General features: G+C 52.9%; 10 protein-coding genes across 10 annotated transcripts; 5 read left to right on the top strand and 5 right to left on the bottom strand.

The window, feature by feature from the left end:
* Nucleotides 1–1,563: 1,563 nt before the first annotated feature.
* Nucleotides 1,564–2,340, bottom strand: KD926_007370 (lysozyme; the record flags this gene model as incomplete). Its single annotated transcript, XM_053100217.1, has 2 exons — nucleotides 1,564–2,103; nucleotides 2,152–2,340. The coding sequence occupies 2 exons, from the start codon at nucleotides 2,338–2,340 to the stop codon at nucleotides 1,564–1,566; spliced, it is 729 nt and encodes a 242-aa protein (XP_052956081.1).
* Nucleotides 2,341–3,180: 840 nt separating this feature from the next.
* Nucleotides 3,181–5,049, bottom strand: KD926_007371 (alpha-glucosidase; the record flags this gene model as incomplete). Its single annotated transcript, XM_053100219.1, has 3 exons — nucleotides 3,181–4,436; nucleotides 4,489–4,909; nucleotides 4,978–5,049. The coding sequence occupies 3 exons, from the start codon at nucleotides 5,047–5,049 to the stop codon at nucleotides 3,181–3,183; spliced, it is 1,749 nt and encodes a 582-aa protein (XP_052956082.1).
* Nucleotides 5,050–5,353: 304 nt separating this feature from the next.
* Nucleotides 5,354–7,000, top strand: KD926_007372 (putative MFS maltose permease; the record flags this gene model as incomplete). Its single annotated transcript, XM_053100220.1, has 1 exon — nucleotides 5,354–7,000. The coding sequence occupies one exon, from the start codon at nucleotides 5,354–5,356 to the stop codon at nucleotides 6,998–7,000; it is 1,647 nt and encodes a 548-aa protein (XP_052956083.1).
* Nucleotides 7,001–7,167: 167 nt separating this feature from the next.
* On the top strand, nucleotides 7,168–9,891 carry KD926_007373 (Zn(II)2Cys6 transcription factor; the record flags this gene model as incomplete). The annotated part of the gene is made up of 4 exons (XM_053100221.1): nucleotides 7,168–7,659; nucleotides 8,271–9,010; nucleotides 9,060–9,504; nucleotides 9,553–9,891. The coding sequence occupies 4 exons, from the start codon at nucleotides 7,168–7,170 to the stop codon at nucleotides 9,889–9,891; spliced, it is 2,016 nt and encodes a 671-aa protein (XP_052956084.1).
* Nucleotides 9,892–9,985: 94 nt separating this feature from the next.
* On the bottom strand, nucleotides 9,986–14,369 carry KD926_007374 (putative transporter; the record flags this gene model as incomplete). Its single annotated transcript, XM_053100222.1, has 13 exons — nucleotides 9,986–10,541; nucleotides 10,589–10,711; nucleotides 10,767–11,043; nucleotides 11,099–11,441; nucleotides 11,488–11,540; nucleotides 11,591–11,808; nucleotides 11,859–12,053; nucleotides 12,323–12,458; nucleotides 12,669–12,964; nucleotides 13,029–13,472; nucleotides 13,522–13,659; nucleotides 13,823–14,113; nucleotides 14,164–14,369. 13 exons carry the CDS (start codon nucleotides 14,367–14,369, stop codon nucleotides 9,986–9,988), a joined length of 3,276 nt encoding a protein of 1,091 aa, XP_052956085.1.
* Nucleotides 14,370–15,309: 940 nt separating this feature from the next.
* KD926_007375 (putative integral membrane protein Pth11-like) lies at nucleotides 15,310–16,689 on the bottom strand (the record flags this gene model as incomplete). Its single annotated transcript, XM_053100223.1, has 6 exons — nucleotides 15,310–15,790; nucleotides 15,847–16,217; nucleotides 16,271–16,338; nucleotides 16,396–16,432; nucleotides 16,484–16,503; nucleotides 16,560–16,689. The coding sequence occupies 6 exons, from the start codon at nucleotides 16,687–16,689 to the stop codon at nucleotides 15,310–15,312; spliced, it is 1,107 nt and encodes a 368-aa protein (XP_052956086.1).
* A 2,581-nt stretch (nucleotides 16,690–19,270) lies between these two features.
* KD926_007376 (uncharacterized protein) lies at nucleotides 19,271–20,695 on the top strand (the record flags this gene model as incomplete). The annotated part of the gene is made up of 1 exon (XM_053100224.1): nucleotides 19,271–20,695. One exon carries the CDS (start codon nucleotides 19,271–19,273, stop codon nucleotides 20,693–20,695), a length of 1,425 nt encoding a protein of 474 aa, XP_052956087.1.
* A 351-nt stretch (nucleotides 20,696–21,046) lies between these two features.
* Nucleotides 21,047–21,902, top strand: KD926_007377 (uncharacterized protein; the record flags this gene model as incomplete). Its single annotated transcript, XM_053100225.1, has 3 exons — nucleotides 21,047–21,258; nucleotides 21,313–21,657; nucleotides 21,710–21,902. 3 exons carry the CDS (start codon nucleotides 21,047–21,049, stop codon nucleotides 21,900–21,902), a joined length of 750 nt encoding a protein of 249 aa, XP_052956088.1.
* Nucleotides 21,903–22,196: 294 nt separating this feature from the next.
* On the bottom strand, nucleotides 22,197–23,597 carry KD926_007378 (uncharacterized protein; the record flags this gene model as incomplete). Its single annotated transcript, XM_053100226.1, has 6 exons — nucleotides 22,197–22,752; nucleotides 22,809–22,863; nucleotides 22,919–23,055; nucleotides 23,123–23,294; nucleotides 23,351–23,390; nucleotides 23,454–23,597. 6 exons carry the CDS (start codon nucleotides 23,595–23,597, stop codon nucleotides 22,197–22,199), a joined length of 1,104 nt encoding a protein of 367 aa, XP_052956089.1.
* A 997-nt stretch (nucleotides 23,598–24,594) lies between these two features.
* KD926_007379 (NAD(P)-binding protein) lies at nucleotides 24,595–25,624 on the top strand (the record flags this gene model as incomplete). Its single annotated transcript, XM_053100227.1, has 3 exons — nucleotides 24,595–24,622; nucleotides 24,725–25,186; nucleotides 25,260–25,624. The coding sequence occupies 3 exons, from the start codon at nucleotides 24,595–24,597 to the stop codon at nucleotides 25,622–25,624; spliced, it is 855 nt and encodes a 284-aa protein (XP_052956090.1).
* Nucleotides 25,625–25,751: the final 127 nt, after the last annotated feature.

Below are 25,751 nucleotides of genomic sequence, written 5' to 3' on the forward strand. Positions count from 1 at the left end.
ATTCACTGCCATGGCACTTGGCATCTTCTTGCAGCCGGTCTTGGAGACGGCAAACCCCGCAACGCACGGCACCCAAGGGGAAAACTACACCGTAAAGGAGACAGTTGGGCTTATCTTGGCGGTGCTAGTTGGTGGAGCGATCCGCATCCCTTGATCTCCGGATCGTGGGTGGATCAGGGCGAGAGAGTAGTGGAGGATGAGGTCATCTGGAGGTCACTGATCACTCCCATTATACTTGGAGAGCGGGCTGACGGTTGGTCTTGCCAGCCAGGGCCCTCTTGAATGAAGGACTGAATGGACAAAATAACCTGAAGGCATTAGGGCTGCCTTCCCAAAGGGGCAGCTGCTCATGTGCCGGCTGACTCATCGTGCGACCGTGCCTAGATGCCTGAGTGCCTTATCCCCCCTTTTCTCTTGCATCTCAGGAGTTGATTATTATTATGGATTATGGTCAGTTTCTGTAGCGCATATCACTGCTCCCTCCCCTGTGGCTCACGTCGTTTGAATCTCACCCACGATTTGAAATTCGACCTTGATTCATTTCCCCAAGCCCCTCTCTATAGTTACATCTCAGCCTGATCGGGTGATTTCCAACCGCTGCCTAAGCCTAAAGCATGCTAATCACCAGCCAATTCATCAGCCACAACTGGCCCTCTTGGCTTCGGAGTAAACGGGGTCGCAGCCCCAGTGCCAATCCCAACCCTGTCCTGGCGACCAGTTGAATGCTGTCATGCTAGTTAATCATGATTATCACGCCATGCCAAGTCGAGCCCAACGGCAGAGGCAGCCTCAAGTCGAAGGTCTGGGAGATCTCGGCTGACCGCTCCTTTTCTGGGCAAAAACCGGTCATGGCCAGGCTCCTGCACGAGTGACAGGTCATCCATGCCTCCCTCGCTGGATTCCTGCAGGAAATCGGCCGATCTTGGCGCAGGGTGACCTGTGGGAGTCTAGGATGGGTTGGAAATGGATCTGAATGGTCCCTCCAGGAGAGAAGTCCGCGATAGATGCGAACATCTCTGGAGAGAGAGAATTTGTGTCAGTTGAGTTGAAGAGTTCTATTATTCCCATCTCGCTTGGAAAGACCTCAAGACAGAACCTCCTTGCAGTGGGATCTCGATGACATGACATATTTCTATGTGCAAGTGTGCTTTCTTTTGTTCCTGCAGGACGCGAGGACACCCTCTGTCTCATGTCTGGTATCTTGCAGCAATCAGGGACGAAAAGCTATCTGCTCAGGGGCTACTAACTGTCTGTGATTGTGGCGACTGGAGTCACACGAAAAGAACTAGATTTGGTTCCACCAATTATTGCTGGGACTAGCGGTGCAACGGCGAAGATTAACTATTGTTACACTGTTGCCCCTGTCCCTTGCGTCGCGCTTTAGCCGGGATACCCGCCCTTTTCTTTTTCTTTGGATTAAATCTCAAGGGTTTCGCATCGGATATGATCCATGAATTTCCACTCCTGATAGATTCTAGATCTCAAGCATAGAACAGCCTCATCTCCACCGATTTCAAACGACCCAGAATATCTTGCGGAGTACATCGAACCCAAAGAACCCGCCTAATCCGCGCGCGCAATCTTCTTCAACTGCTCCTCCGACCCATTGAAAATATCCGAGTCGCCGCCGTACTTATAACTGTCGGAGTTCTGCCAGATGGTGTAGGTGGGCCAGTCGCCGGGGATGTTCGACGGTGCCGAGCTGCTATACGCCGCGAGAACCAGTGGAGTCTTGTCGCCGAGGCCAGGCGCGTTGCCAGTGCACTGCGTCCACCAGTCCAGGGTGGTATACAACAAAGGGTACACGCCGACTTCATCGTGGTATGTCTCGATGAACTCCTTCACCCAGGCGACCATGGCCGAGTGGGTGAGACCGTAGCAGGTCGCGCCGTACGGATTGTATTCGATGTCGAGCATACCGGGTAGCGTGATGCCGTCTTTTGTCCAGCCACCACCGTTGGAGGTGAAGTATTTCACTTGCTCCGAAGCGGAAGACTTGTCAGGTAGAGCGAAATGGTAGCCTCCGCGGAGGAATTTGGCCTCAGTAGCGCCTTGATAGTGGGAGCTGAAGGCTGGGTCTTTGAACCCGGTGCCTTCGCTGGCCTGAAGTCTCTGTTAGACGGGTCATGGTAGACGCGATGATGATCCAACCTTGATATAGACGAAACGAGCGCCGTCTTTGTATGCGGACGCGAAGTCGACCGAGCTTTGATGGTTTGAGATGTCAAAACCCTGTACAGTATCGGCACGAGTGACCAGCTTGGGACTGGGGCTGGCTTGGGCCAGACCGGAGAGTGTCGCGGCAACGGCGATAGTGCTAAATCTCATAGTGATGAACATTGAGAGAGATTATTTTTCGGTATAGTGAACAAAAAGAATACTCTGGGAGTCGGAAGAGGATCTATATATGTTTCGCAAAAGATATTTCCCGCGCATTCAGGAGAACCACCGTCAACCCAACCATGCATTACGTCAATCTAAACCCTGCAGTTGAGACTGAGACTAAAGCGAGTCGGAACAAGATACCATCCTGAATACGAAGCTTGGTGTTCAATCAGAGGCGGTTCGACATAAGCTGCGCAGGGTGCAGAATCACGAAGGACCCTCGATCTTCGGCTGACTCTGGCTTTCTCTTTGCCCACCTCTTCGAGACCCAAGAGACCATTGGTGCAAAGCATAGATGATCAGTGCCACAAGGCGTAAGGATCGCCCGTTCCTGAACTTACAAAGATAATCTTGGAGGGTCGGCCAATCTGCAGCGCTGCCAAGTCGGTAAACACGAGGTGTCGATATTGGAGACAATGAGACGAGGCTGATCCATGAGACCTCCAAAGTTCGGACAATACTGTGGAGGAAGTCTGTATGAGGTTTCTACCTCGTTGGATAACTACACAGCACGAACTACGATCTAATCCGGATACCTACCCTTCCACTTTCACGATGCAGACTCTGAAGGTAGGTAGCTGAACTGCAGACGGCCCCTGGCGCCGCTATTACGAAGCGACCCCTTAATAAATTAGTTACGGATAAAAATAGCCGTGGGGGCAGATCTGCTTTCTGAAAAAAGTATGTTACATCGCTTAAATTTAATGAGCCCTCGTATTTGATTTGCAGAGGCTATATTGAAAACGGTATCATTCGGCGAGACACGAGTACCATAATCATTGAATCATACCCCACCTAGAAGCTGATGTAGATTCTACCTTCATATGGCTGAAGGAACTCCGACGAGATGCCTGACAGAGCCGAATCTCTGTCTGCGTAGTTACTCACCAACAACTTCATTCCCGTTATTGATGGCTCCAATGGTTGCCTTGAGTCGCTGAAATTCAGAGTGACGAGTGCTTTCTTCTCACCCCTCGACTTGACGAAGCAGAATGTATGCTGATTGTCGAAGTCCACCGTCTCAAACGATCCATGAATGAAGAGATCCCGATACTCCTTGCGAAGTTGCAGCACTTTCTTCCAGAAGGAAAGTACACTGTCGGGGTCGTCCTGCTGGCGCTGTACATTGATTTCTGGATAAAGATCGTGTGGTCGCATCCATGGTTTCCCCGTTGTGAACCCTGCATGTGGTGAAGCATCCCACTGCATGGGCAGACGCGCGTGGTCGCGGGCAAGAATGCGCAATCCCTCCATGATCTGAGGTTGGCGCGTGGGATTTCCCTCGGCCTCTTGATAATATCCTCTCCCCTCGATGTCCTTGTATTCCTCCACAGACCAGTCGCGGGGTGCGTTGATCATGCCGATCTCTTGACCCTGATAGAGGAAGAGCGTGCCGGTCATGGCAATCATCATAATCGCCAGCATCGTGGCGGAACGAGCACGATGCTCGGGCGCATCGTTGCAAAACCGCGATACGGATCGCCCATTGTCATGGTTTTCGCAAAAAGCGGTGGTCCAGCCATCGGTACCTTCGATAAACGATTGCCACTTGGACACGATCGTTTTAATTTGGGTTAACTTCCAGGGGTGAAATATGTACTTGTCTTCCAGGCTGCCCATGCCGATGTGTCCTATATCGAGGTGAAAGACCATACTCAGCTCCTTTGCAGAGGCCCCAACATAGTCCAGGACGTCGCGGGGATTCGGCGTGTTGGCCAGCTCGCCGATCGTCACCACGTCCCCGTAGGGCTGCAACACGTCGTCGTGCATCTCGCGGATGAACTCGTGGATGCGCGGCCCGTTGCACCACATCCACACGGCAGGCTGGATGTCGCTGTTGGGATCGGTGATGGGGGCGTCGGGGAAATCGGTATGTTTGCTGTACTTGTTGACTGTGTCCACGCGGAACCCGTCGATGCCCTTGTCCAGCCAGAAGCGGATGGCGCTGTCGTAGATGGCCTTCCGCGTGGCTTCGTTGTCCCAGTTCAGGTCTGGCTGCTCCTTGGCATACAGATGCAAATAATATTCCTGCGTGTGCTCGTCCCAGGTCCCTAGCTCGTGTCAGCGCTATCGATTTTCAATCTGGGAATGCTTGCCACGAACATGTACTCCCTGCAAAGTACCCGCGATAGTTCGACGGAGGCTGGCGATTGCCGTTCGCATCATATCGTGGCGGTCGCCAGAAATACCAGTCGCGTTTCTCGCTGTCCTTGCTGCTGCGACTCTCTTGGAACCACCGGTGCTGATCGCTGGTGTGGTTGATGACGAGGTCCAGCAGGAGTTTCATGCCGCGCTCATGGCAGGCTTGGACGAGCTTTTCTACGTCCTCGACGGTACCGTAGGCAGGCAGCACCTTCTCGTAGTCGGAAACGTCGTAGCCCATGTCGAGCATGGGCGAGTCATACATGGGAGACAGCCAGACGACGTCGACTCCCAGCGAGTGAAGGTAGGGGATCTTCTCGATGACCCCGGGAATGTCACCCCAGCCATCACCATTTGAGTCCTTGAATGAAGCCGGATAAACCTGAGGATATTAGAAGGGATGCAGGATATTAGAAGGGATGCCATTGAGAGTAACCGGGTTGATCGTACTTGGTACACCGTAGCTTCTTTCCACCAATTGTTCTGCCCAGTTGGGACAGCAGACTCAGCGTAGGACCCCATTCTCACCGAATTGACCGAGTTGACAGAACAGAGAACGCTCGTCCGTACGCTCTGGCACGTTTTAAATGTAGGGAATGCTCGGGAATGCCGATCCCCCGCCAGACTCCGGACAGGCGCCGTCTTCTTGCCTCCGTCTTGTCTCCGTCTTGCCTCCGACTCGACGCCGACTCGACGCCGTTAAGAATCCGATTGGAGTGGCGCATCCCCGGATTCTCCCCTCGTCTTTTTTCTTGCGGGGGAAGATATTTTTGTCCGGGTCAGTCCTGCAGGCATAAGTATTGCCTCTTCCTCCCCAATCGGTCGCATGAAGAATGTGCGTCACACACCTAGTACTCTCCTCCCTCCCTTCGCAATGACCTCCGAAACGGCACACGATGGCGCGCATAAATCCTCGCTGGTGCACGGCAAGCAGGCTGCCCGGCAAGAACAGTCCATGACCTTATGGCAGGCCATCCGTCTGTATCCCAAGGCTGTCGGCTGGTCGGTCCTTTTGTCCACCACTCTTATCATGGAAGGGTACGACCTGGCCCTGCTGGGATCGATGTACGCCTCGCCGGCGTTTAATCAAAAGTTCGGCTATCTCGCGCCCGACGGTTCGTGGACAGTACCGGCCTCCTGGCAATCAGCTCTCTCCAACGGGGCGCGAGTCGGCGAGGTCATCGGTCTGCTGATCAACGGTCTTATCTCTGAGCGACTGGGATACCGGTGGACTATGGTCTGCGCCCTCATGGCGATCAACGGGGTGATTTTCATTTTTTTCTTCGCTGTGAACGTTAAAATGCTGCTCGCTGCCGAGATTCTGGCTGGTATACCCTGGGGCATCTTCCAAACCCTGCCGGCGGCGTATGCCTCGGAGGTGTGTCCCGTCGTGTTGCGACCCTACCTGACCACCTTCATCAACATGTGCTGGGTGATCGGGCAATTTGTTGCGGTGGGAGTCAATCGGGGATCCATCCAGCGCGAGGATCAGTGGTCATATCGCATCCCCTTCGCCGTGCAGTGGGCCTGGCCATTGCCCATTCTTATCGGCTGTCTGTTTGCCCCGGAGTCTCCCTGGTGGCACGTCCGGCGCGGTCAAATTGACGGGGCCAAGAAGGCATTGCGACGTTTGACTTCGTCAAAGGACCCGTCTTTCGACGTCGACGCTACCATCGCCATGATCCAACACACGAACGAGCTGGAGAAGTCCCTGACGGAGGGCACCCGATACACCGACTGCTTCCGCGGCGTCAACCTGCGACGCACCGAGGTGGTCTGTGGCGTGTGGCTGGTGCAGACCCTCTGCGGACAGAATCTGATGGGATACTTTGCCTACTTCTGCGTGCAGGCTGGACTTCCGCCCGTGCAGTCGTTCAACCTGTCGCTGGCCCAATATGGGCTCGGCGTGCTTGGCACCATAGGCTCGTGGTTCTTGATGTCGGTCGCTGGCCGACGTACTCTGCATCTGGCCGGACTGGCAACTCTGGTGGTGCTGCTGCTCATTACCGGTAGCCTGTCCTTCGCGCCGGAGGCCAACAGCGCGGCCAAATGGGCGATCGGAGCGATGCTGATTGTTTTCACGGTCTGCTACGACCTCACCATTGGACCGGTGACCTATTCGCTCGTATCGGAGTTGTCTTCAACGCGCCTCAAGGCCAAAACCATCGTTCTGGCGCGCGTGGTATACAACGTCAGTAACATTGTGGTCAACGTGTTGACGAACTACCAGCTCAACCAGACCGCGTGGGATTGGGGTGCTCGATGTGCCTATTTCTGGGCGGGAACCTGTCTGGTCTGCCTGTGTTGGTCATTCTTTCGTGTCCCTGAACCCAAGGGCCGCACCTACGAGGAGATGGATGTTTTGTTTACGCAAGGGGTGTCGGCGCGGAAGTTCTCCCAGACGGCCGTGGACCCGTACGAAGGGATGGAGGTGGAAGTGCGAGAGGATCACGGAAAGGATCGCGCAGAGTGAGGTGGATCGCTTCGGCGTCAGCACTAGTAGCCACTGCCACGATCGTATGACGCGTGTTGGGTTCGTCCGGAGTGAGATCGAATATTTAAGAATATTGAGGGAGCCACGATCCTCTTCCCCCCCCTATACAGTTCAAATCTAATTTCATTCCTTTTAAACAATCAAGCATGGCATTCGGCCTCATCTTTGATCCCTTAGCTCTGCTGCGCGTTATCCCCCTTGCCAGCAGCACCGGCACGCTTGTTTGCGCCACCGGCGAACTTATCCATAACAGCGCCTGGGTCCAGCCCGAACTACGCCAAAAGGGCGACTCCATGCTGCCCCGATGGTATGACTACGTCTTTCCGCGCGGAGTTTCGCTTGTGCTGGTGTTGAACCTGACGAGCATCAGCTCTGCGGTGGCCAACCTTCTCACGAGCGGACCTCGACCGCGCCCCTTGCCCCTGTCACGCACGACCTTCTACTGGGCCGGACTGGTTGGGGCCGTCTCTCATTTATTGTTTGTGCCGTGGGTGGCCCCTCGCATTCAGCGCATCGTGGAAGATCGAGAGGGCGAGCGCGAACCGACACGCGAGATGGAGGCGTGGTTGGGCTACCATCGCGTTCGCATGCTGCTCGCTGATGCGCCCGCATGGCTGGCGTTTGTGGGGGCCGTTTTGGTGCGGTGATTTAGTGATGAGAGTACAATGTAAACTAGAAAAATACCTGGTTCAGAATGCTAAACTGTGGGACGTGGGTCGGTTCTTTGGGTTCGTGAATCGCGACAGGAAAGTTAGTATTCTTTGCCTACGGTGCACGAAGTCCTCATAAGACGTATCTCACTGTCCAAGTGGCTATTTATGGATTGTTTATTGACCACAATGATCCTTAAGAGAGAAAACCGTATAGCCTCAGGCATTGAGAAATGGAAGTATCCCAAGATGAACAGGCTGCATATCACCATAACCGCCAAGAATACTGGTGACAGCCTGACTATAATAGAATCTCGCTCTTCGCAAGCCTACGGTGCGCTGTGGCTCATAGATCTTGAAGCGGCATGGCATCTCGAATCATGAGATATGTTGCATATTCGTTTAGCTTTTCTGACATTGAATCGGACAAAAAGGTTTAGAATGCTGAAATCAAATTAGCCCAGGAAAGACACTTTGAGGGGATTCCACGGAGAGAAATCGGGACTAAATGGTCGCTAATTTTTCCAAACCCCCGTCTTCCCGCGCTCCGAGACAATGAACTACCTTGACAAGTTGACATGCATTCGCTAATCGAGTAGGCGACTTCAATGCCTCGATCTCTCCAGCCCGCCTGTGACGCCTGTCGTCGGCGCAAAGTCAAATGCACCGCTCATCGGCCCTGCAGCCCGTGTCGATCGGTCGGGCTGGCCTGTCGCTCGTCCGGAATCCAGCGGAAGAAAGGGCGACAAGGCGCAACGGCCAACGTGCTGAGCGAGTTGCAGAGACTTGATGAGAGTCCGGTTTCATTGCCCCCTCAGAGTCCTCGTCCGGCCAGTGCGCCCGGAGAATGGAAGAAGAATCCGGACCTGTTGGATCGCGGCTTTGTCCAGCATTGCGCCGATTATTTCTTCGCGCGCATGCTCGGCACTGTGCCCGTCCTACACCCCGACGTCTTCCAGGAGCATTTGGATCGAATGGACGAATCTGGGCCCTCATATTGCCTTGTGGTGGCCTTTTGCGCATTCGTCCTGATCCAAACCGGGCATCGCTCCGCCCAGGCGTCTTCATCGGAGCTGGCCTGCGCCCTGCTGGAGGAGGCCACGGTCGCTCGTCGCCATTTGGACCTCTTTGCTGCACCGATCCAGCTGGGGATAACCGTTGCCTTCCTGTTGTACGGCTGTCACATCGGTCTGGGCCATCAGCGACAAGCTTACTATTTCCTCCGCGAGGCTACGACGCTCTACACGGCCGATGTCATGGACTCGCCGGACGTTGTCAATGAGGATGGCTTGTCATCGTTCGCAAATCAGGTCTTCTGGCTCCTGTTGGTATCTGAACGGTAGCCATAACTTCGCCTCTGAATGAAATCATATTCTGACCATACACAGGGCACACGCTCTTCGTCGCCACCGACCCATAACGCTGCAAATAACCGCGGACAGTCCAATCCTCTCCGCTTGCTCCGATCCCTTTAGTCGCGGATTTGCTTGTCTTGCGGACCTTTACCGTCCCTTTAACACGTCATTTCTAGATGATTGGAATGGTTCCGAGGTTATCTCATCACGAGACGCCCTGATCGCTCTGGAAGAACATCTCCAGCGTGCAGTGCCTGCCGACCCGGATCTCCCCGACGTTGTCTTGGCCGACCTGCGCGTATCCCAACAGTGGCTGCGCACCGTCGTGTGGCAGATGGCAACGACGGCCGGATATCTGTCGAGCACACCGACTCATCCGAGCCTAGACTTCCGCTACCCGCTGCAGATCGCAAGGGATCTGGCGGTGGCAACGTGGAAGCTATCGCGGGAGAGCATGGAAACCCACGGGATTGGCCTGGTAGAATATCCTCCCTATTGATCTTTTCGGTATTGCTAACCCAAGTAGATTGAGAAAATCTTTGAAGTTGCGTGTACCCTCATAGACGTCATGGCTTGTCTCTCCTCCGCAGGACTGCGCTCCTCAGGCTTTGAGTTAGGCCCCCAGGATTACTTGAAGCATCTATCGTCGCTGGTGGAACGCTTGCCCGGCGGTCGAGCGAGATTTCTTCCTCTGCTTATCGACAAGTTGGACCAGACGCTACCGGCCTTGCTACAGCCCGTTACTTTGCACCTCGGTCTCCCGGGTGCAGACAAGACTGGTACAAATGAAATGAAGGAAGATGATGATGGCGATAACGTAGCAGATGCGATTGACTATACACAAGGAACTCAAATCGGCGATTAAAATCTTCTCTTTCGACCAGGTATCACAATATGGCTTCCTCCGAGGGGCACTCGACATGCAAGAACCGTTATCAAAACAGCTGCGACGATGGAAATTAGAACACATTCCCTCTGACTTGCCTCGTCTTCTTCAACCGAATATCCTCCCACATCAGGATCGCGAACACGGCAGCCGGGAGGATCGAGAGCCCAGCTACTAGCATTCGTTTCTGAGCGACGCCGTACGCGTATATGGTCGCGTCTCGCTCGGGAGTTCCGATCGGGTAGGACAACACCGTGGCAATGGATCCGTACAGTTCGGCCGCCATGTGCTTTTTGTCTGCCGGTAGGGCCTCCCGCAGGTAGTGAGGCACCGTGCTCGTCCAGATAGCACCGGAGATGGCCGACCCGACGCCGGACCCGATCTTCGAGAATAATCCGACCAGGGCAAACGAGACAGCGATTGTCTCGTGTCCTCCAGTAGCCATGGCAGCCATTTGTTGGCAGATGACCAAGGTGCCGCCTGAGATGGCTTTAAATACCTCGCACATAATCACAGACCCGATGTGACTGTCTGGAGATCGAAAGTGGAGCATGAGACCGGTTCCAAGGAAGGTCAGTGGCATCGCAGCGAGGGCGATCCATTTCAGGCGACCAACTTGTCGGATAAACCTAAGAATCGTTAATATGATATAGTGCTAATTCGTTTGGAAACATACAATCCCAACGGGACGGACCAGAAACAGGTCCCGATCGTATAAATGTTGTAGATATAGCCTGTGTCTCTTATGCTGGTGTTGAATACCACCTGTAGATAAGAGGAAAGGTATAGATCCCATGAGCTAGCTTAGTTAGCTTTATCTATCACGTTCAGGAGAGGTAAGTGAAGGAAATTACTAGAAGCTCGCAAACATGGTCGCCGAGAGAAGACAAGCACCAAGAAGAGTTCTGTCCTTGAGACGACTAAACGGCACAAAACAGACTGTGGCGCCGAAGCGTTCCCAGTATACGAAGCCGATAATACAGGCGCATCCGATGAACAACATGGCAATAATTTCCGGAGACCTCCATCGATCGGCCAGGGAGGAGTTCCACATGCTATCGTGAGACGAGGCCAGAGTCAAGGGCAGTAGTATCAGGACAAAGGCCCCCGTAATCAAGATCAACCCAATCGCTGCGTTTGTCAGAACACGTTTCTGAAATTACATAGCTTTCTGAAAAGTACTCACTGTCGAACTGGGTAAAATAATGTTGGACAGACTGAAGCCAAGTGCGCCCACTCACTTCCTTTCGAATCAGCCCGGCCACTCGTGCCTTGCGCCGTGCACTCCAAAGAAGGCCCAAAAGGGGAGCAGACACGATTGGAGTCACGATAGCGAAGATGCCGAATCCCCACCATAAGGCTCCTTGGGAGTAAAACTGTTGGGCAGCAGCGGGACCAAGAAATGTTGTCACGATATAAGGGGTCCCGGCTACTCCGTAGACAAAGGCTCGGTTCACAAGGTCGGTAGTATCGGACAAGAATACATGGAGGACGTAGTCCATTCCATTGTAGCCCAGCCAGTAAATAATCTAATTATCAATTAGATCCAACTCAGTATTTGAGCCAGAAACATACCTGAGCTGCTACGTAGGTTTCGATATTCCGACAGGCTGCCATGAGCATGAGACCTGCACCGAGTTAGCGGAGGAAGGCATGATCCAGTAGGAAGGAGGAATACCAATGGTGCATAGTACCACGGTCAACCCGAAGCCCTCCGGTCGTCCCCAAATATCAATCATCATGGCGATGGGCAGCCGACCAACTCCGCCGACGATGCTAGTCAAAACATTAGTGGTGGAAATGAGGGAATGATTGGTAAAGGCGGAAAAGGCGTATGGCGACAAACTGCCGGTTGTCTCCTGCTGAAAGGAATTGACGAAGAAGATGAGAAAGACCCTGGACTGGTTAGCTCTCGGTACCACATGGCGTGGGCTGCAGTTCCATACAGAGCATATCCTGTGTATAGCGTTCTCGTCGACCAGACCGTGGCCAATGCCTCGATCTCTGCCACTCCGTGTGCCTGTCTTTCTGTCTCCTCGTCTGGCAGTGATCCCAGAATCGGCTCGTAATCATCGCGTGGGTCTGTCCCGGTAGCATAGTCACGCACTGTCCTGACGATCCAAGTCCAGGGCTGCTGGGACCTGCGGCGCAAGGCCCTCATCATGAAACTCATGATACGGAACAGGTCGGCTCTCCAGTGAAAATGGGAAGTGGATTGTTTCTGCGTCCAGCCCTTTCAGTTCATCCCGCCACAGCCGTGAACAAGTAGTTAGATCTTGACAGGGTCAAGGTGTTGGCGGGGTGAACGATGGGAAATGACATGACACGAGGGAGATTCTCGGATGTGTGCCGGGCACAAGAAATTGTGGCCCGTTGCAGCCTATTATGGGACGTCCCACTGCCCTCTGACCTGATCGGTGGAGACTTTGGGGGCCTTCCCTCGTGAAGCCGTGATTGGCGCACCACGCGAGCGGGTCTCTTATCAGATGAGATAATCAGATAAGATGTTCCGTCCCCGGCCCGGTCACGGGACTGCCAGGGAGCCCCTACGGAGTAGTACACTGTTCTCAATCATGAACCAAGGATTCAGGAGTCAATGGGCATTCGGATCTCTGAGCGATGTGCTATTCTATTCAGGAACCCTATTTTGACTCTGGAAAAAGCTCCATCTTGCATTCTTCGCATATCCCACCTGTCTAAAGAATTGATCTAAAGTATATATCTAAACCGCAACGGTTTTTCGCTAACATCCACACCTTCTATCTCGGGACCCTCCTCATCATCCAGTTTCCGATTCATACGTGCATGTACCATCCGGATCACGAACGCCAACACGGCCACCAGAAATGCGACGGCGGCGGTAGCGCCTCCCCCGGGAATGTACCGTGGCCCGGAAGAGGACGGCCACATGTAGCTACCATAGATCGACGCCGTGTTACCCAGCATATTGGCGATGGCGATGGCGGCCGAACGCTTGACCAACGGTCGGGGGAATGAGTTGGCGACCCATGCGATGATGATTTGGTAGGCCGACACAGCGCCCATTGGCATTCTAACGTGAAATTAGGTGGTGTTCACAGCAGTGAAAGCGGGAATAATGGAATGGAGCAACGTACAGGAACATGCCAAAGAACTTGGCCCCAATATTCGTGGTCGCCGTGCAAATTATACATCCGATCACACTGACCATCATAAGCGCGATAACATGGATCCCACGATCGTTCGATCGACCCGAGGTCCAGGTGACAACAAGCGAGACCAGGAATGTAGCGATCCATACAGGTGCGGTGATCAGCAGAGTGATGATATTGTCATACCCCAGGGTCTGCACAATCGTCGGGAAGAAATATTGGAAGTTCTGCGAGAGCAACGAGGTGTGTTGCAGCAGGATGAACAGGTAGATGCGTTTGTCCGTGAATACCAGATACAAGGCTTCCTTCATCGAACCGGTGTTTGTGTCGTCAGCTTCACCGGCATCGGCAACCAGACGCCATTGTGCATAAGACTGCTCGCTGGCATCAAGCCACGACGTGGTAGCAGGATAGTTGGGGAGCATGAAGCTGATGAGTTCAATCAGCGGGGCCAAGTGGAAGAAAGGAAAAGACCCACGCTGCAGCAATCGATATCCCGACCGTGATAGTACCCTCGATGATGAAGAGCCAACGCCATCCGGCGATCCCATGCGCATCGTGCAAATTCCCCAGCACTCCCGCTCCAATCAATCCGCCGAAGGCGTTGGCGAGAGAGCTACCGGCATAAAACCAGGCGATACGATGACTCAACTACTTGAATAAGCGGGCATGATTTGGATTCCAGTGGTGAGGGCGATTTTACCTCTTGTCTGGTATACCAACTCGACCTAGTTCACTAGTCACTATGCGCTCTTGAGATAATCTGGACAGCGACTCACATCAACATGACCGCCCCCGGAAAGAATGGGGCCTCAACGAAGCCGAGAAAGAAGCGCGAGACCACCAGACCGGCGAAGGACTGAGTGGCCGCCTGACACGCCGATATGGCCCCCCAAATGCCCATGGCGATTCCTAGGAACAACGACGGTCGCACGCGGGTCAACAGCAGGTTCGACGGCAGTTGCATCAGGAGATATCCGACAAACAAGATGCTGGTTGCGAGGTTATAATCTGTCCCCTTCATGCCTAAATCTTCTTCTAGCGTACCGAGCCGAGCCTGGGACAGATTGCTGTGATGGTCAGCGACATCTTCATTCACACATCCAGAAAAGAAACTCACTTCCGATCGAGAAAGTTCAAAAGATACATCAGAATCAAAAAGGGCAGCAGGTGCAAGTCCACCTTGCGTAGTAACTGGCGCGTCATCCGCTTATGCCAGTCGGCACTCTTGGACGCATACGCCTGGTACAAGGCATCCTGGCCTAGTCCTTCGAGTTTCTCCGGGTTCGTCTGGTACTCAATGAATTCCTCGGCTGGTTTGGACATCTTTGCGACACCGTTGACTCAATAGACGGTGACTCAGGTCGAAGAAGAGCTCATTTATACGAAGTGGAGTCGGAGGAAGTCCGAGCAGGACAGAAGCTGGAGATAAAGTTGGCTTGGATCCCCTCATTTTCCACCCGCTGTGGAGGCGGGGCTGTGGAGTTGCCTCGGGGGAATCGCCCCCGAAATCTGACCTGGCGAGGATCGTCGCTGGTCATGCTGCCTTCTCGAGGAGTGGGATCTAGACTTGTGAGGCATACCAACGGACACAGAATGAGTGGATCTGTGAGCAAATGCCCTGACTAGATGAACACAAGTGTTGACAGATCATCGACAAAATTACAGGCATTCGGAGTTATAATCATGTAAACAAGCAATCTAGGAGCCATTGTTCTTCTATAGCGGTCGCAGTAGCAAGGCAAAAATCTCCTGCTTCTCCCATGCGTGGTCGTTAGACTGCACTGTGGCATTTAGTCGGCTGGGCATCGCTTTGCTCTCAACACACTAGGTGAGCGTTTGGAGAGTTGCCTGAGGGAAAATACCTTGATTTCCGTCATTGGGATTCATGGGGAATCCCGAATGCAGTTCACCCTGAGCGATCTTGGCCTGACGAATTCTCATCCAAAGGCGACCGCCTCGATCGCGCTGAGATATGATTTGAGTTGACAGGATAACAAAGAGAATAGTAGTATGCAAGAGAAGGGGCTTAGACATAATCGAGAAACCCTGGTCCTGCAATTTGAGCTGAACAGAAAGAATTGCGTCAGGACAAGTGAAAGACCGAGTACGTAGGCATCAGATTTGGGCTCATCAACCTTGCCAGGGAGAAACGCGCGTCAGAAATGCGACTTTCTATTCTATTTATAATCTCGGAAAAAATTGTACAAGAGATCTGACCTAGCCGACAGGCAGCCATAACCAAGTGAGCTCTGGCTGCACCATCCTACGGATAGAAACGCGCCCCATGTGCTGAACGAGGCGACCCGGCCGTCGGACATTCTTCCACGCTCGTCTCAATGTCTGTCCGAGTGTAGATCCGGCCCTCGGGAATAATAATCCGCTCCTTACTGGTACTGTTCCCAAATGGCTCGTGGATTTCCGTGCCGGCTGTATGTTCTCCGTCGGGGTGCTTGCCTGGCATATTGTCGAGCGCAATCCTCTGATCGCGCACTTTCGAGAAGCCCGACCCGTACTTCTTGCTGTTTCCCGGCCAGTAGTATCCTTTGCCCGAAGAGTATTCGCCGACGAGCCGGGGAAGGAAGCGCGAAGTGATGGCTTTGAAGGAGGGAATGGACGACGCGAAGATGCCGACGTTGATTTCGATCACGGACCAGCACATGGCATCGCTAATGGCGTGGGTGGTATCAGGCGAGGTGAGCATGGCGGGAATGTAGGTGATCCGGATAATGGAGGATACGCAGGCGCTTTGGGCACGGGCTGTTAGACTCTCTCTTGCTGCACGAAAGATGGAAATACTTACAACAGTCCCAAACACAGAATAAACGCCAATGCAATCTTCTGTTTCATCGGCATCTGCAGTCGGAAAATGATTCGCGCGGGTAAGGAGTAAGACAGGAGGTCGGTGAGAATGTTGAGGGCGGTGTTGGCCAAGTAGAAGACATTAATTTGGACGCATTTTCCTGGCAATGCCGTGCTCCATGCCTTGGGAATAGGATTGCACTGGAACGCAGCCGTCAAGACGAAAGAAAGCGCCTGCGCGACCACCACCACCAGCATCACCAAGGACAGTCGCGTGAGGTATCGATCCCCCAGGCGAGTGTAGAACACGCATACGGAAGACTTGATAAAGCCCAGAGTGCTCAAATAAAACATCGAGCTTAACCAAACGACCTGTTTTATGGTTAGAACGTCGCCCTTCCAAAGAGTGGGCTGTGAAGGCATACAAAAGCGTAGGTTTCGAGATGACTAGGGTCAACATCTTCAAGGTGGGATCCCAATCCGTTCTTGACCGCTATGCTTCTAGTCAGTTTATAAAATTTGCAAGCAAACCTGGAACGAGAGGACATACCAACAACGGTAACCGCCGAGAATGACCACGAGAAAAGCTAAGAAATGTTCAGTCGCTCCTTATTCAATTATGGGTAGGTCGGTCTTACGCAGGCACCGATAATGAGGTCTAATCGCGATGTGTTCGCATGTACTCGGCGGTATGTCAAGGTAGAAGCAACTTACAATCATCAATTCCCATCTTTCCCAGGACAACAACGCGGGAAAACATCCGTAGCGACAAAACGATGATAGTCAATGCGAGGAATCCCACGGCAATGCCGGCTACCACCGGCCCTTGCGAATCCGATGCCATCGCAGCCACCCCACAGAGTACAAGGCTTGTTTATCCAGGAGGAATAGGTGAATTAAGGAGAGTGCGACTGAGCGATAATTAGAATCGACTAGTGAGTTAATCCCCTCCTCATTCAATGACTGATTCCCATGGGGTCCAAGCAACCGCACAGTAGGTTCAGCGAACGAAGCAAAACCCAGTGGCCGGTCGGTGAACAGGGCCTATATATGCCAATGTGGGCATCCGTGCATTTGGAATCTCGGTACCAACCCATTTGGATAGATCGAACCCCCCTCCCCTGGGGATATACTGAGTACGGAATACATCTAGTTCCCTGGATCTGGCGGAGAGGACAAGGATGAACAAACTCGTTTTTCCATAAAGTGGTGGGCTTTCCGACTATTTTTCTCCAATCGCTAGTAGATCGACCGCCTGTGGGCTAGACTGAGAGGCAAATGTGATACACTGAGCCAAGGCTAGCGTGACGATGGACAATGCCCATGGCAATCTCCACCACATTCGATCTGGGTGTTGGCAATATGATATATCAAATTTATCCCGGCCTTCTTCGGTGAAAATGGGCCAACGGCGAGAGATCGATAGAACACGACTGATCAAGAAGGCAAGCGGCGGTCTAACTGTCTTCCATGGAATTTGAGTTATTCTAAGGCGGCGATAATCTCACGCCAGCACAGGACATAGTGGCGAACTGCATGACCAGCAATCCATTCCGTAAGGAGTAAAGGATGTTTCAGGCCTACGACGCGGAGATTTCGCCCTAATCATGAAGAACCGCTTATAGGGCCTTCTATCCAGTATTGCCAAACTCTCCCTATGAATGTTCTTGCACTGCGGCAGGTCCGGCTCGAAAGGAAAGAAAGAAAGCGCTCACATGCCGACCAAGTTGTTGATCCTGTCTCAGGACCGCAATGCCTGTCGGGTTGTTTCTCCTGACAACCCGAGAAGGAGACTTTTTTTCTTCTGCCTCTTCTCCTTTTATTTATTGCCCACGCCTCGATTCGGAGTCAAGTTACCGGGAATCCATGAGCGAACAAGTCATATTTGGTCATCGGAATGGTTCCCCAGAACGTGGGAATAAACAGGTTGCGCCCTGTTCGGGAGAGCGCAAGCCCCTGAAAAAATCAAGGACACTCGGTCTCGCTGCCTTTGTACTTGTTCCGCTTATCGCGATCGTCAAGATGCATCCCGGCCTACGGAGTGACCCAAAGATTGGCTGTTCTATAGTTAGATCGCGTTCGCATAGGAACACTTTCCCGTTTTCCCGCCAATCTGTCCAGTCAACAATGGGCTCTAGCCGACTGGGTCGCTTCTCGTTAGAGCGATGTTGATAGTCGAGTTTGACGGTGAAAGCAGTGACCCATGACGGCTCTTAGCGGCATCGGGTTTTTGCGGACCCATCCACCGCTTCAGAAGAGTGGCGACGGGGGAGCAGGTTGCGGTCCCCTGGGGAATATCGGTATAAAATCATATGCGACTGCAAGATAGTTTGATTGATCTTCTGCGAGAAAAATCAAATCACCATGCAGTGAGATTTGCCCATTCATCTTATTTGTCTTCCACCGGAGTCCTACAAAGTACATATTCCTTATGCGCCGAGATTCGAGAACGCCTACAGCCCTCCTGTGGTGCGAAGAATTCTCCCAAAGTGAACGTGATGACAGTGACACCGACGATCGTGGACTGCGACTCCGCTGATCGTCCGAACAGAACGCCAAAAGTCCCAACTCCAAACACCGACGCGTTGGGGTCGACTTACTGACTCGCGTATGGGAAACTGCACACCGAAGGGGGCACGGTTATTTTTGCCTTTCTTTTGCGAGGGACAGGCGTCCGATTTCCATCCTTTTCGGAAGACTGGAGTTGATGAATCTCACAGGGAGGAGGGTGACAGACCTCATTCCTGCGGATAGAAGCAGGCTGGAAAATCGACATTTTGACAGCACAAGAGGGGGTGAAAAAGCAAGTTAAATCTGGGCCTTTTGGTCCGGCCAACTTTTTTTGCTCCGTCATTTATACGAGGAAATACCATGGATCTTGACTGTGTATCCAGAGGATGAAAAGCTAACCATGAACAAAGTTGGATATCGTGAATACTGGATGGATTCCAAGTGGCGTGCCCTGCGAGTCCAAGAAGGTGGAAGATAGAAGAAAGAAGATAGAAGAAAGAAGATAGTCGTGGATGACGGAGGAGGAGCACAAGCAGCTCTGCATAGCTGACACATCATCTTATGCAATGCGCGCATATATATCGATCACCTGACATGTCAGCTGACGTCATGGCCGAGAGTCTCGAACAATTCATCGTCCACCATTCATCATCCCCAGTCTCCATTGTCCACAGTTCTATACGAGAAGTCGACCGACAACAAAGATTGACGGAAGACAATCTTGGGTCCATGGACAAGTCAACCTTCTCCCGTTACCATGGAACCTGCGATCGGGTCACATTGACCGGTGGCAATTCGGCTGCCTGGAGTCGATAACGTCAGCGATTCCGATCGCGAGGCATCGTACAGAACGGAATGAACTGCCTGAGATCTCTCACATCTTTGTTTACCGCGCCAACCCTGCGAGGCTGTCGATGGCCACTAACGAGAGTTTGCCCTTGTTTGTGGCACAGGAAACGCTCTGCACCTATCCCATCAGCACCGTGTACAACAGCTGTCCCCGATATCTGTATTATGCGCTTCTCTTCGTCTCCTGCGCGACGCGGTGGCGGGGATGGCTGGCGGACGTCTTTCTAGGGACGGCAGCGACGTATGCCGGAACGGCGGCCATCCAGGCTTTCATCTTGGTGGCTAGTCGCAAGCGTGTCCCCGAGGCGACGACAATCTCGATTCCCTCCGTGTCGAATAGCACGCCTCTGATCGACTATTTCCCATCGATAGTGACGAACCAGACGTGGTTGCCCCTTCGTCCATCCACCCAGGACCTGGACGGTGACGCGGTGCTGGCCATCGTGGTGACGGGGTATCTGGTCTTTCTACCCCTGCAGTGCTGGTCTCGCAGTCTGCAATACAAGCGCTCCAAGTACGTGGTGATCTTTCTGTGGAACCTGATGATGCTGGCGGGCACCATCTGCGCCCTCGTCTACTGGCCGACCCTGGAGAGAACGCCCAAGCAGTACATGTTCTGCAATCCATTGTTCCCGCCGGCCGACATGATCTCCAGCGATGGCTGGCAACCCAAGCTATGGGCATCTACGTGGAACGAAACCGTCTGGAGCCTGTTCAGAAACGATTCACTCCTGCAAGAACTAGAGAGTGTCTGCTTTTATCCGTGCTTCAACACCACCCAGGTCCTGCGAAAAGCGACCGCTCTCCAGGCCAGCGTGGCCGTGGACGGGCTGAGTGACACGTCGCAGCGCGGTCTTTGGAACAAGGTCACCTACTCGAAGAGCTACATCTATGCCCTGATCGCGATCTCGGTAGGCCTCAACTTTGCCCTGATGACCTTTCAATTCCTCGCCTATCCATCGCGAATCCCGTCGCTTCACATGTCCGTAATCTGGAAGGAAAGGAAATCCATATACTCGGGTATCAAGCAAGATCTTCGACAGTCGCTGATCGAAGTCCGACGGATGTTGGCACAAACGGACTCCCAGTTCTGTCTCGCGAAAGCCCTACGCGTATACCGACTGTTCAGCCCGCATTCCTTACGACGTTGGATATTCCCAATTATTGATATCGTCTATCTGATCGCTTTCGGACTGAGCGTCGTGGCCAGCCCTTTCACGGCGATCGCATTCGTGGTCTGGATCGAATGGTATATCCGCAACGACGGACCACCGCAAGAGAATATCCAGCAGGTCGGCCAGTGGTCGCCTCTCGTGGCCTTTGGTCTGGTTCTGATTTCGGCGGGGATTCTACGCTTGCGATATCAAGTTGCCTCGACCGATGAATTGGACCACGAAATTACCAAGACGCGATCAAAGCTGGAGAAGTTAGAGGGCTTGAAACGAGTGCAATCGGCCAAGTTTCCACCAACATCGAACCTGGCAGTGTAACAGGTCATGAGAAGCTGGAGAGTCACCGAGTAGATAGAAATATGTAGGGGGCCCTCAATGAGTATAGCTCCTTCCGCGCCGACCGTGGCAGGAGAGTTCTAATTATCGAGCGCGATCGGGCAACAAAGCTGCTTGGCGAGCAGGCAGCAGTGCAGAGGAACAGCAAATAAGATGTGCTGAAGAAACCCCCACGAGAGCAGCTGACGTCATCGTGGGATTTCTCCGCGACCAGCCGAATCCGTGGATACAGTTCACCACCTGTTCCCCGCCAACAACTCACTCTTCCTGTCTCTCGATTCCTTTTGCCCAGCGATAGAAAGCTCAACTGAAATTGCAATAACCACGGTCGCCATGTCGACATTCGAGCTGGCGCGTAGTGTTCGTCATCTCATTGTGCAACCGGCGGACCTGCGCTTCGACCCCCCCGAGAGTTATCTGTTCGTGCAAGATGGGTTGATCATTTCCTGCGGCGTGCTGTATGCACTGTGCTATTTCTTCTGTATGATTCGGACATATCGCGACAAGACCTATCCGGGTTCCAGTGTTGGGGGAATCCAGTTCCTGTAGGTTGAGTGGCACCCGGTCGGCTCCTTGACGCTGACGAGAAATAAAATCAGCTGCCTAACAATGGCATATGAGTTCTTCTATGCGTTCACCACGACCTCGACATCTTTAGAAAAGGTGGCGTTCTTGATCTGGTTTGAAATGGACGTCGCCTTCGCCACCATCGCTATCCGACATGCACATACGTCTCATCAACGGTGGTCGCTGGCGCGCAACATGGTCTTTGGCTGTGCCATTGCAGTTCTAGGATTGAAAATGCTGGCTGGACTGTACCCCGACGAACGCGAACAGGTCACGGCGTACTGGACGGGGATCTTGCTTCAGTTTCCGATCGGGTGGACGTGCGTGTATTCTCTCTGGAAGAACCGCGACACGCGAGGACATTCTTTGGAAATGTGGTAAGTTTCGGTGGGACTGGAAGATTAACAGACTATAACTGATGCATGTTAGGATAACTCGGTACCTGGGATGCTTCACTGCATATGGGGTCTTTATTTGGCGTTACTTGAACGTACCACAGAACTGGGGATATGTGGCGTCACCGTGGAGCGTGGGGATTATTGTCCTGACGCTCCTTCCGGAGACTCTCTACCCATTCTTATACTTTAGCGCATACAAAACACAGAAAGCCAAAGGCGAATGATTTCCCCAACGACAGTGGATTCGTTCTGGCGTGGGAAGCAGTTTCCGCTCAGCATGAATTTGCCGGTGCGTGTCTTGAAGGAGCCAAAGGTTTGGAAGCTCAAATCGAGACTTTTACATTCATTGATATCATGATTATAGATGTAAGAACAAAAGAAAAGAAAGACCGTGCATGGACAGTTTGAACCACAACGACGTCTCGTCGCAATTCAACATCACATTAGTATATGAGCCACTGATAAGCGCCCGCATTATTGTAGTAGACAAGAGAGAAACTGCGCGGTCGAGAAGCAGCCTATCTATGCCCCCGGGCTGGACTGGCCCGATCTTCTTCAAGAATATATTCTCTCGTCACGGTGATTCGATGAGGATCCTGCGGCTGGCCCGGGGGCAGGATTTGCTCGACGCTGTCACCGGCAGAGGACTGCTGCGTCCCCATGGACTTCTCCTGGCGCTCGATCAACTCGAAGCGATCAGTATCTTTGCCGAAGGACGAGACGAACGTCTTGTTGGTGCCGGGGAATTTGGACCCGAACGACGCATAAGCACCGGTCGGCTTGCCGGAAGACTTGCCACGGTTCGTCGAGCCGAACCAGCCAGTGTTTCGGAAGAGCGGTTTGATTCCTGGTAGCGATGCGACCATGGCGGCGACGAAGCACTCGCGATCGGCCCAGCCGAGAGCGATTGAGAGCGTCGAGATACTCTTCAACGAGTAGTAGGCTCGCAGGATGGTACAGATCATGATAAACAGGCCGGAAGAGAACAACACGACGAGGACTAGCTTGCGCCCAAAAGGAATTTGAAGCTTAGCCAGGACGGGAATGGGAATAATGAGACACACAAGATCGGACCTGCGACAGGTTAGCATATCTCAGGTCATCCTGTATGATGCGTGTGGATATCCTACGCCACGTTGAGGACCGCGATCACTATATAGTTGGGCGACCGAAGCGTGCAATTATCTGAGTGGCTTATGTTAATTCGACGGCCGAAAATCGAGGAATTGGGGACCATTACCTCCTGCATAGGGCTTGATCTGCCAGTTTCGTGGGATGGGGGTACAGACGCAGATATGCGTCAGCATACATGCTAACCAAGTGATGACACAGAAGATCGAAGCCGCATGAACCAAACGATGCCACGAGGTTCCGTCGCTGGAGAGACCAATACACGTTAGCGGGCAATGGGCTTGGAGTAACGACACGAGAACAGGCATCATACGTCATCTTATGGTAAAGACATAAGAGTACTCCTTTGAGACACCAGATGTAGGATAGGTACCACATCCAGTTCATGAACGCGAGCTTAGACCCGAGGATCATGTCAGGTACCTTGGAATCAGGTACCATCATGGCGGTCTGCTCGTTAAGCCCGATGTTATTACCGAAGATATCTGGAGTTCGTTAATGAAGGTTTCTCGCCACGACAGGGGGATGCTGTTTCTCATACTGAGGAGATGGATAATGACGGTTTGCATCGTCCAAAAGATCTATAGGAAGCGACGTCAGCAAGTCAAAAAAGCCCCAACTCGTGGGGGTGATATGTAACATACCATTGCCATGATCGCAAGGGCGTCGCTCATCCCCAAGGACCGGATGCCGACATATTTGATCCTGGCGTAAAGTCGCAGAAGGAGAAAGCACATGCCAAGTGCATACTCGGTGAACGTCTCGATTGTCAAGCTGTCCGCGGCCATGGCGGAAAATTTAAAAGCAGCAGATGCTTAATCCCGTAGCAAAAGACACTGTGGAGGGATTCCAGAACCCCCTTTCCCAGGCGTTCCTGCAGGTCGTCGGTCGTTACAAGGATGGGCGTTGTCTGCACCCAGGGTTCGACTTCTGGCCGGAAAACCTCTTCTGGAGAACCAGCGTGGCGCGAGGGAGTTGCTAAATACCAGGTAAATGATGCAGGATTAGGGTTTGCAGCGCGACCAACCCGTTAAAAGATCGGATCGAGGAGAATTAGGGCGACTGTCAAAAATAACATATCCCAATTCCTTGGGCGGACCGTGCAGATCTCTTAGGGAGGTTTTGGTTTGAGACCCCATTGGCAATAGTAGAACCCTTTCTTTCATGTGCTGCTGTGAAATTTTGATTTGTTACACTTTATTCCGGATTTTAGCGGACGGCTGGCATCCGCTTCATTTCATGATGCCTACTCCGTATGAATGATGAAGACTGGGTGGAGCAGCGCGACGGTGCTAGCACCGTACAACACCAGGCTTGTACAAAAAGGAAATAGAAAAAGTTTCCCTGGTCACCATGGTCACCGATTGTGTCCTCCGTGCCGTCAACTACGTAGCTGGGTGGAGCCAGCTGGCTAACTAGGTATGTCCTGTCGAATCCTCCAGGGCCCATAAGCGTTTCAGCTACTCGATGCGGAAACAGAAATAGTCGACTCGACGGCTTAGAATTAGGACCAGGGGTTCGCGAAGCAGCCCATGTGGATAGGAAAGATTTGTCTAGGTTGGAATGACACCAGTTTAATCACTGATAGCTCCACTGCCTAGAATGTGCCGGGCAGGGGAGCCGGTCAGTAGTACGGAGTAGGAAGAACAAAGAACCATGCCCGAGGCCGCGTCAGGTATACATCGTGCATCGTAAGATTTAACGTCCACGAGTAACCTGTCCTAATCCCAGGGACGAAGTAGATAAGTATTAATTGATTTCCCACAAGCATCCCATCCAAAGAAAATGCAAGTTGCTGTCATCACTGGCGGAGGTTAGTCGCCCTTCTATTTCTCCCCCCATTCCTCCCTGACAGGCAATTTTGTCTCCGGCACATCATGAAGGAACAAGCTAACATAAAGGGGGAGGCGAATAGCGAGTGGCATGGGCCTGGCAGTTGCCAGTGCCCTGGCTCAAAGGGGCGATTGGAAAATACACCTTCTCGATATCAGCGAGGAACGGGGCTCCCAGGCGGCCAAAGAGTTGCCCAATACCTTCTTCCACCAGGCCGACATAAGCAACTACGGCACTCTAGCTCGTACATTTGACAGCATCTTCTCCAGTAGTGGCAACCGCTTGGACTTTGTGTTTGCCAACGCGGGCGTCATCGAGCGGACCAACTTCTACGAGACCTCTACCGGGCCATCTGGAGGCGTCGCGGAGCCGGATCTGCGTACCATCCAGGTGAATCTGAACGGAGTGATCTACACGACTGTGCTCGCCGCCCATTACTTCCGCCTGTCCCCTCATGGCGGCAAGGGGACCTCCCTGGTCATGACCTCCAGCTGTGGCGGACTCTATCCTTCGCACTATTCGCCCATTTACACGGCGTCCAAACGTACGTGCTTTATTCCCTGCAGCTCGTGCCTTCACATTTGCCATCTGACCGCAATCTTTTCTTTGTCCACCAGACGGCGTCCTGGGCTTCATGAGATCCGTGGCCCGCCCGTTCGCCCAGGACGGCATCCGGGTCAATGCCATCTGTCCCGGAATCGTGAAAACGAACCTGGTTGATGCGCAAGGGTGGTCCGGCTTCCCGGAAGACCGATTCATCCCTGTGGAGAGGATTGCTGAGATAGTGACTCTGTTGATCGATGGCGGGGAGATGGTCGATACCGCTGATATTCGTGTCTCTTGCGCGGTTGGTCGAGCGGTGGAGCTATCCGGGTCGAATTACTACTTCCGCGAGCAGCCTGAGTTTTGCGACAGTGAGATGAAGGAGGTAATGGGAGCCACCGAGCTGGAGAATCAGGTGGGGGCAGTCCTCAGTGGTTGAGAGGTCTTAAGACTTGGGAAGAGAGACCCATCATGATTTACTACCCACACGGTCGTACGGAGTACGGGGTAACTAAGGATTACTCCATAACATCATTTACGAAGTATTGTTCATTAGATACCAACAA

Source organism: Aspergillus affinis (genome assembly GCF_023601865.1).
Source record: "Aspergillus affinis strain CMG 70 chromosome Unknown NODE_42_length_251493_cov_91_322052, whole genome shotgun sequence".
Classification (NCBI taxonomy): domain Eukaryota; kingdom Fungi; phylum Ascomycota; class Eurotiomycetes; order Eurotiales; family Aspergillaceae; genus Aspergillus; species Aspergillus affinis.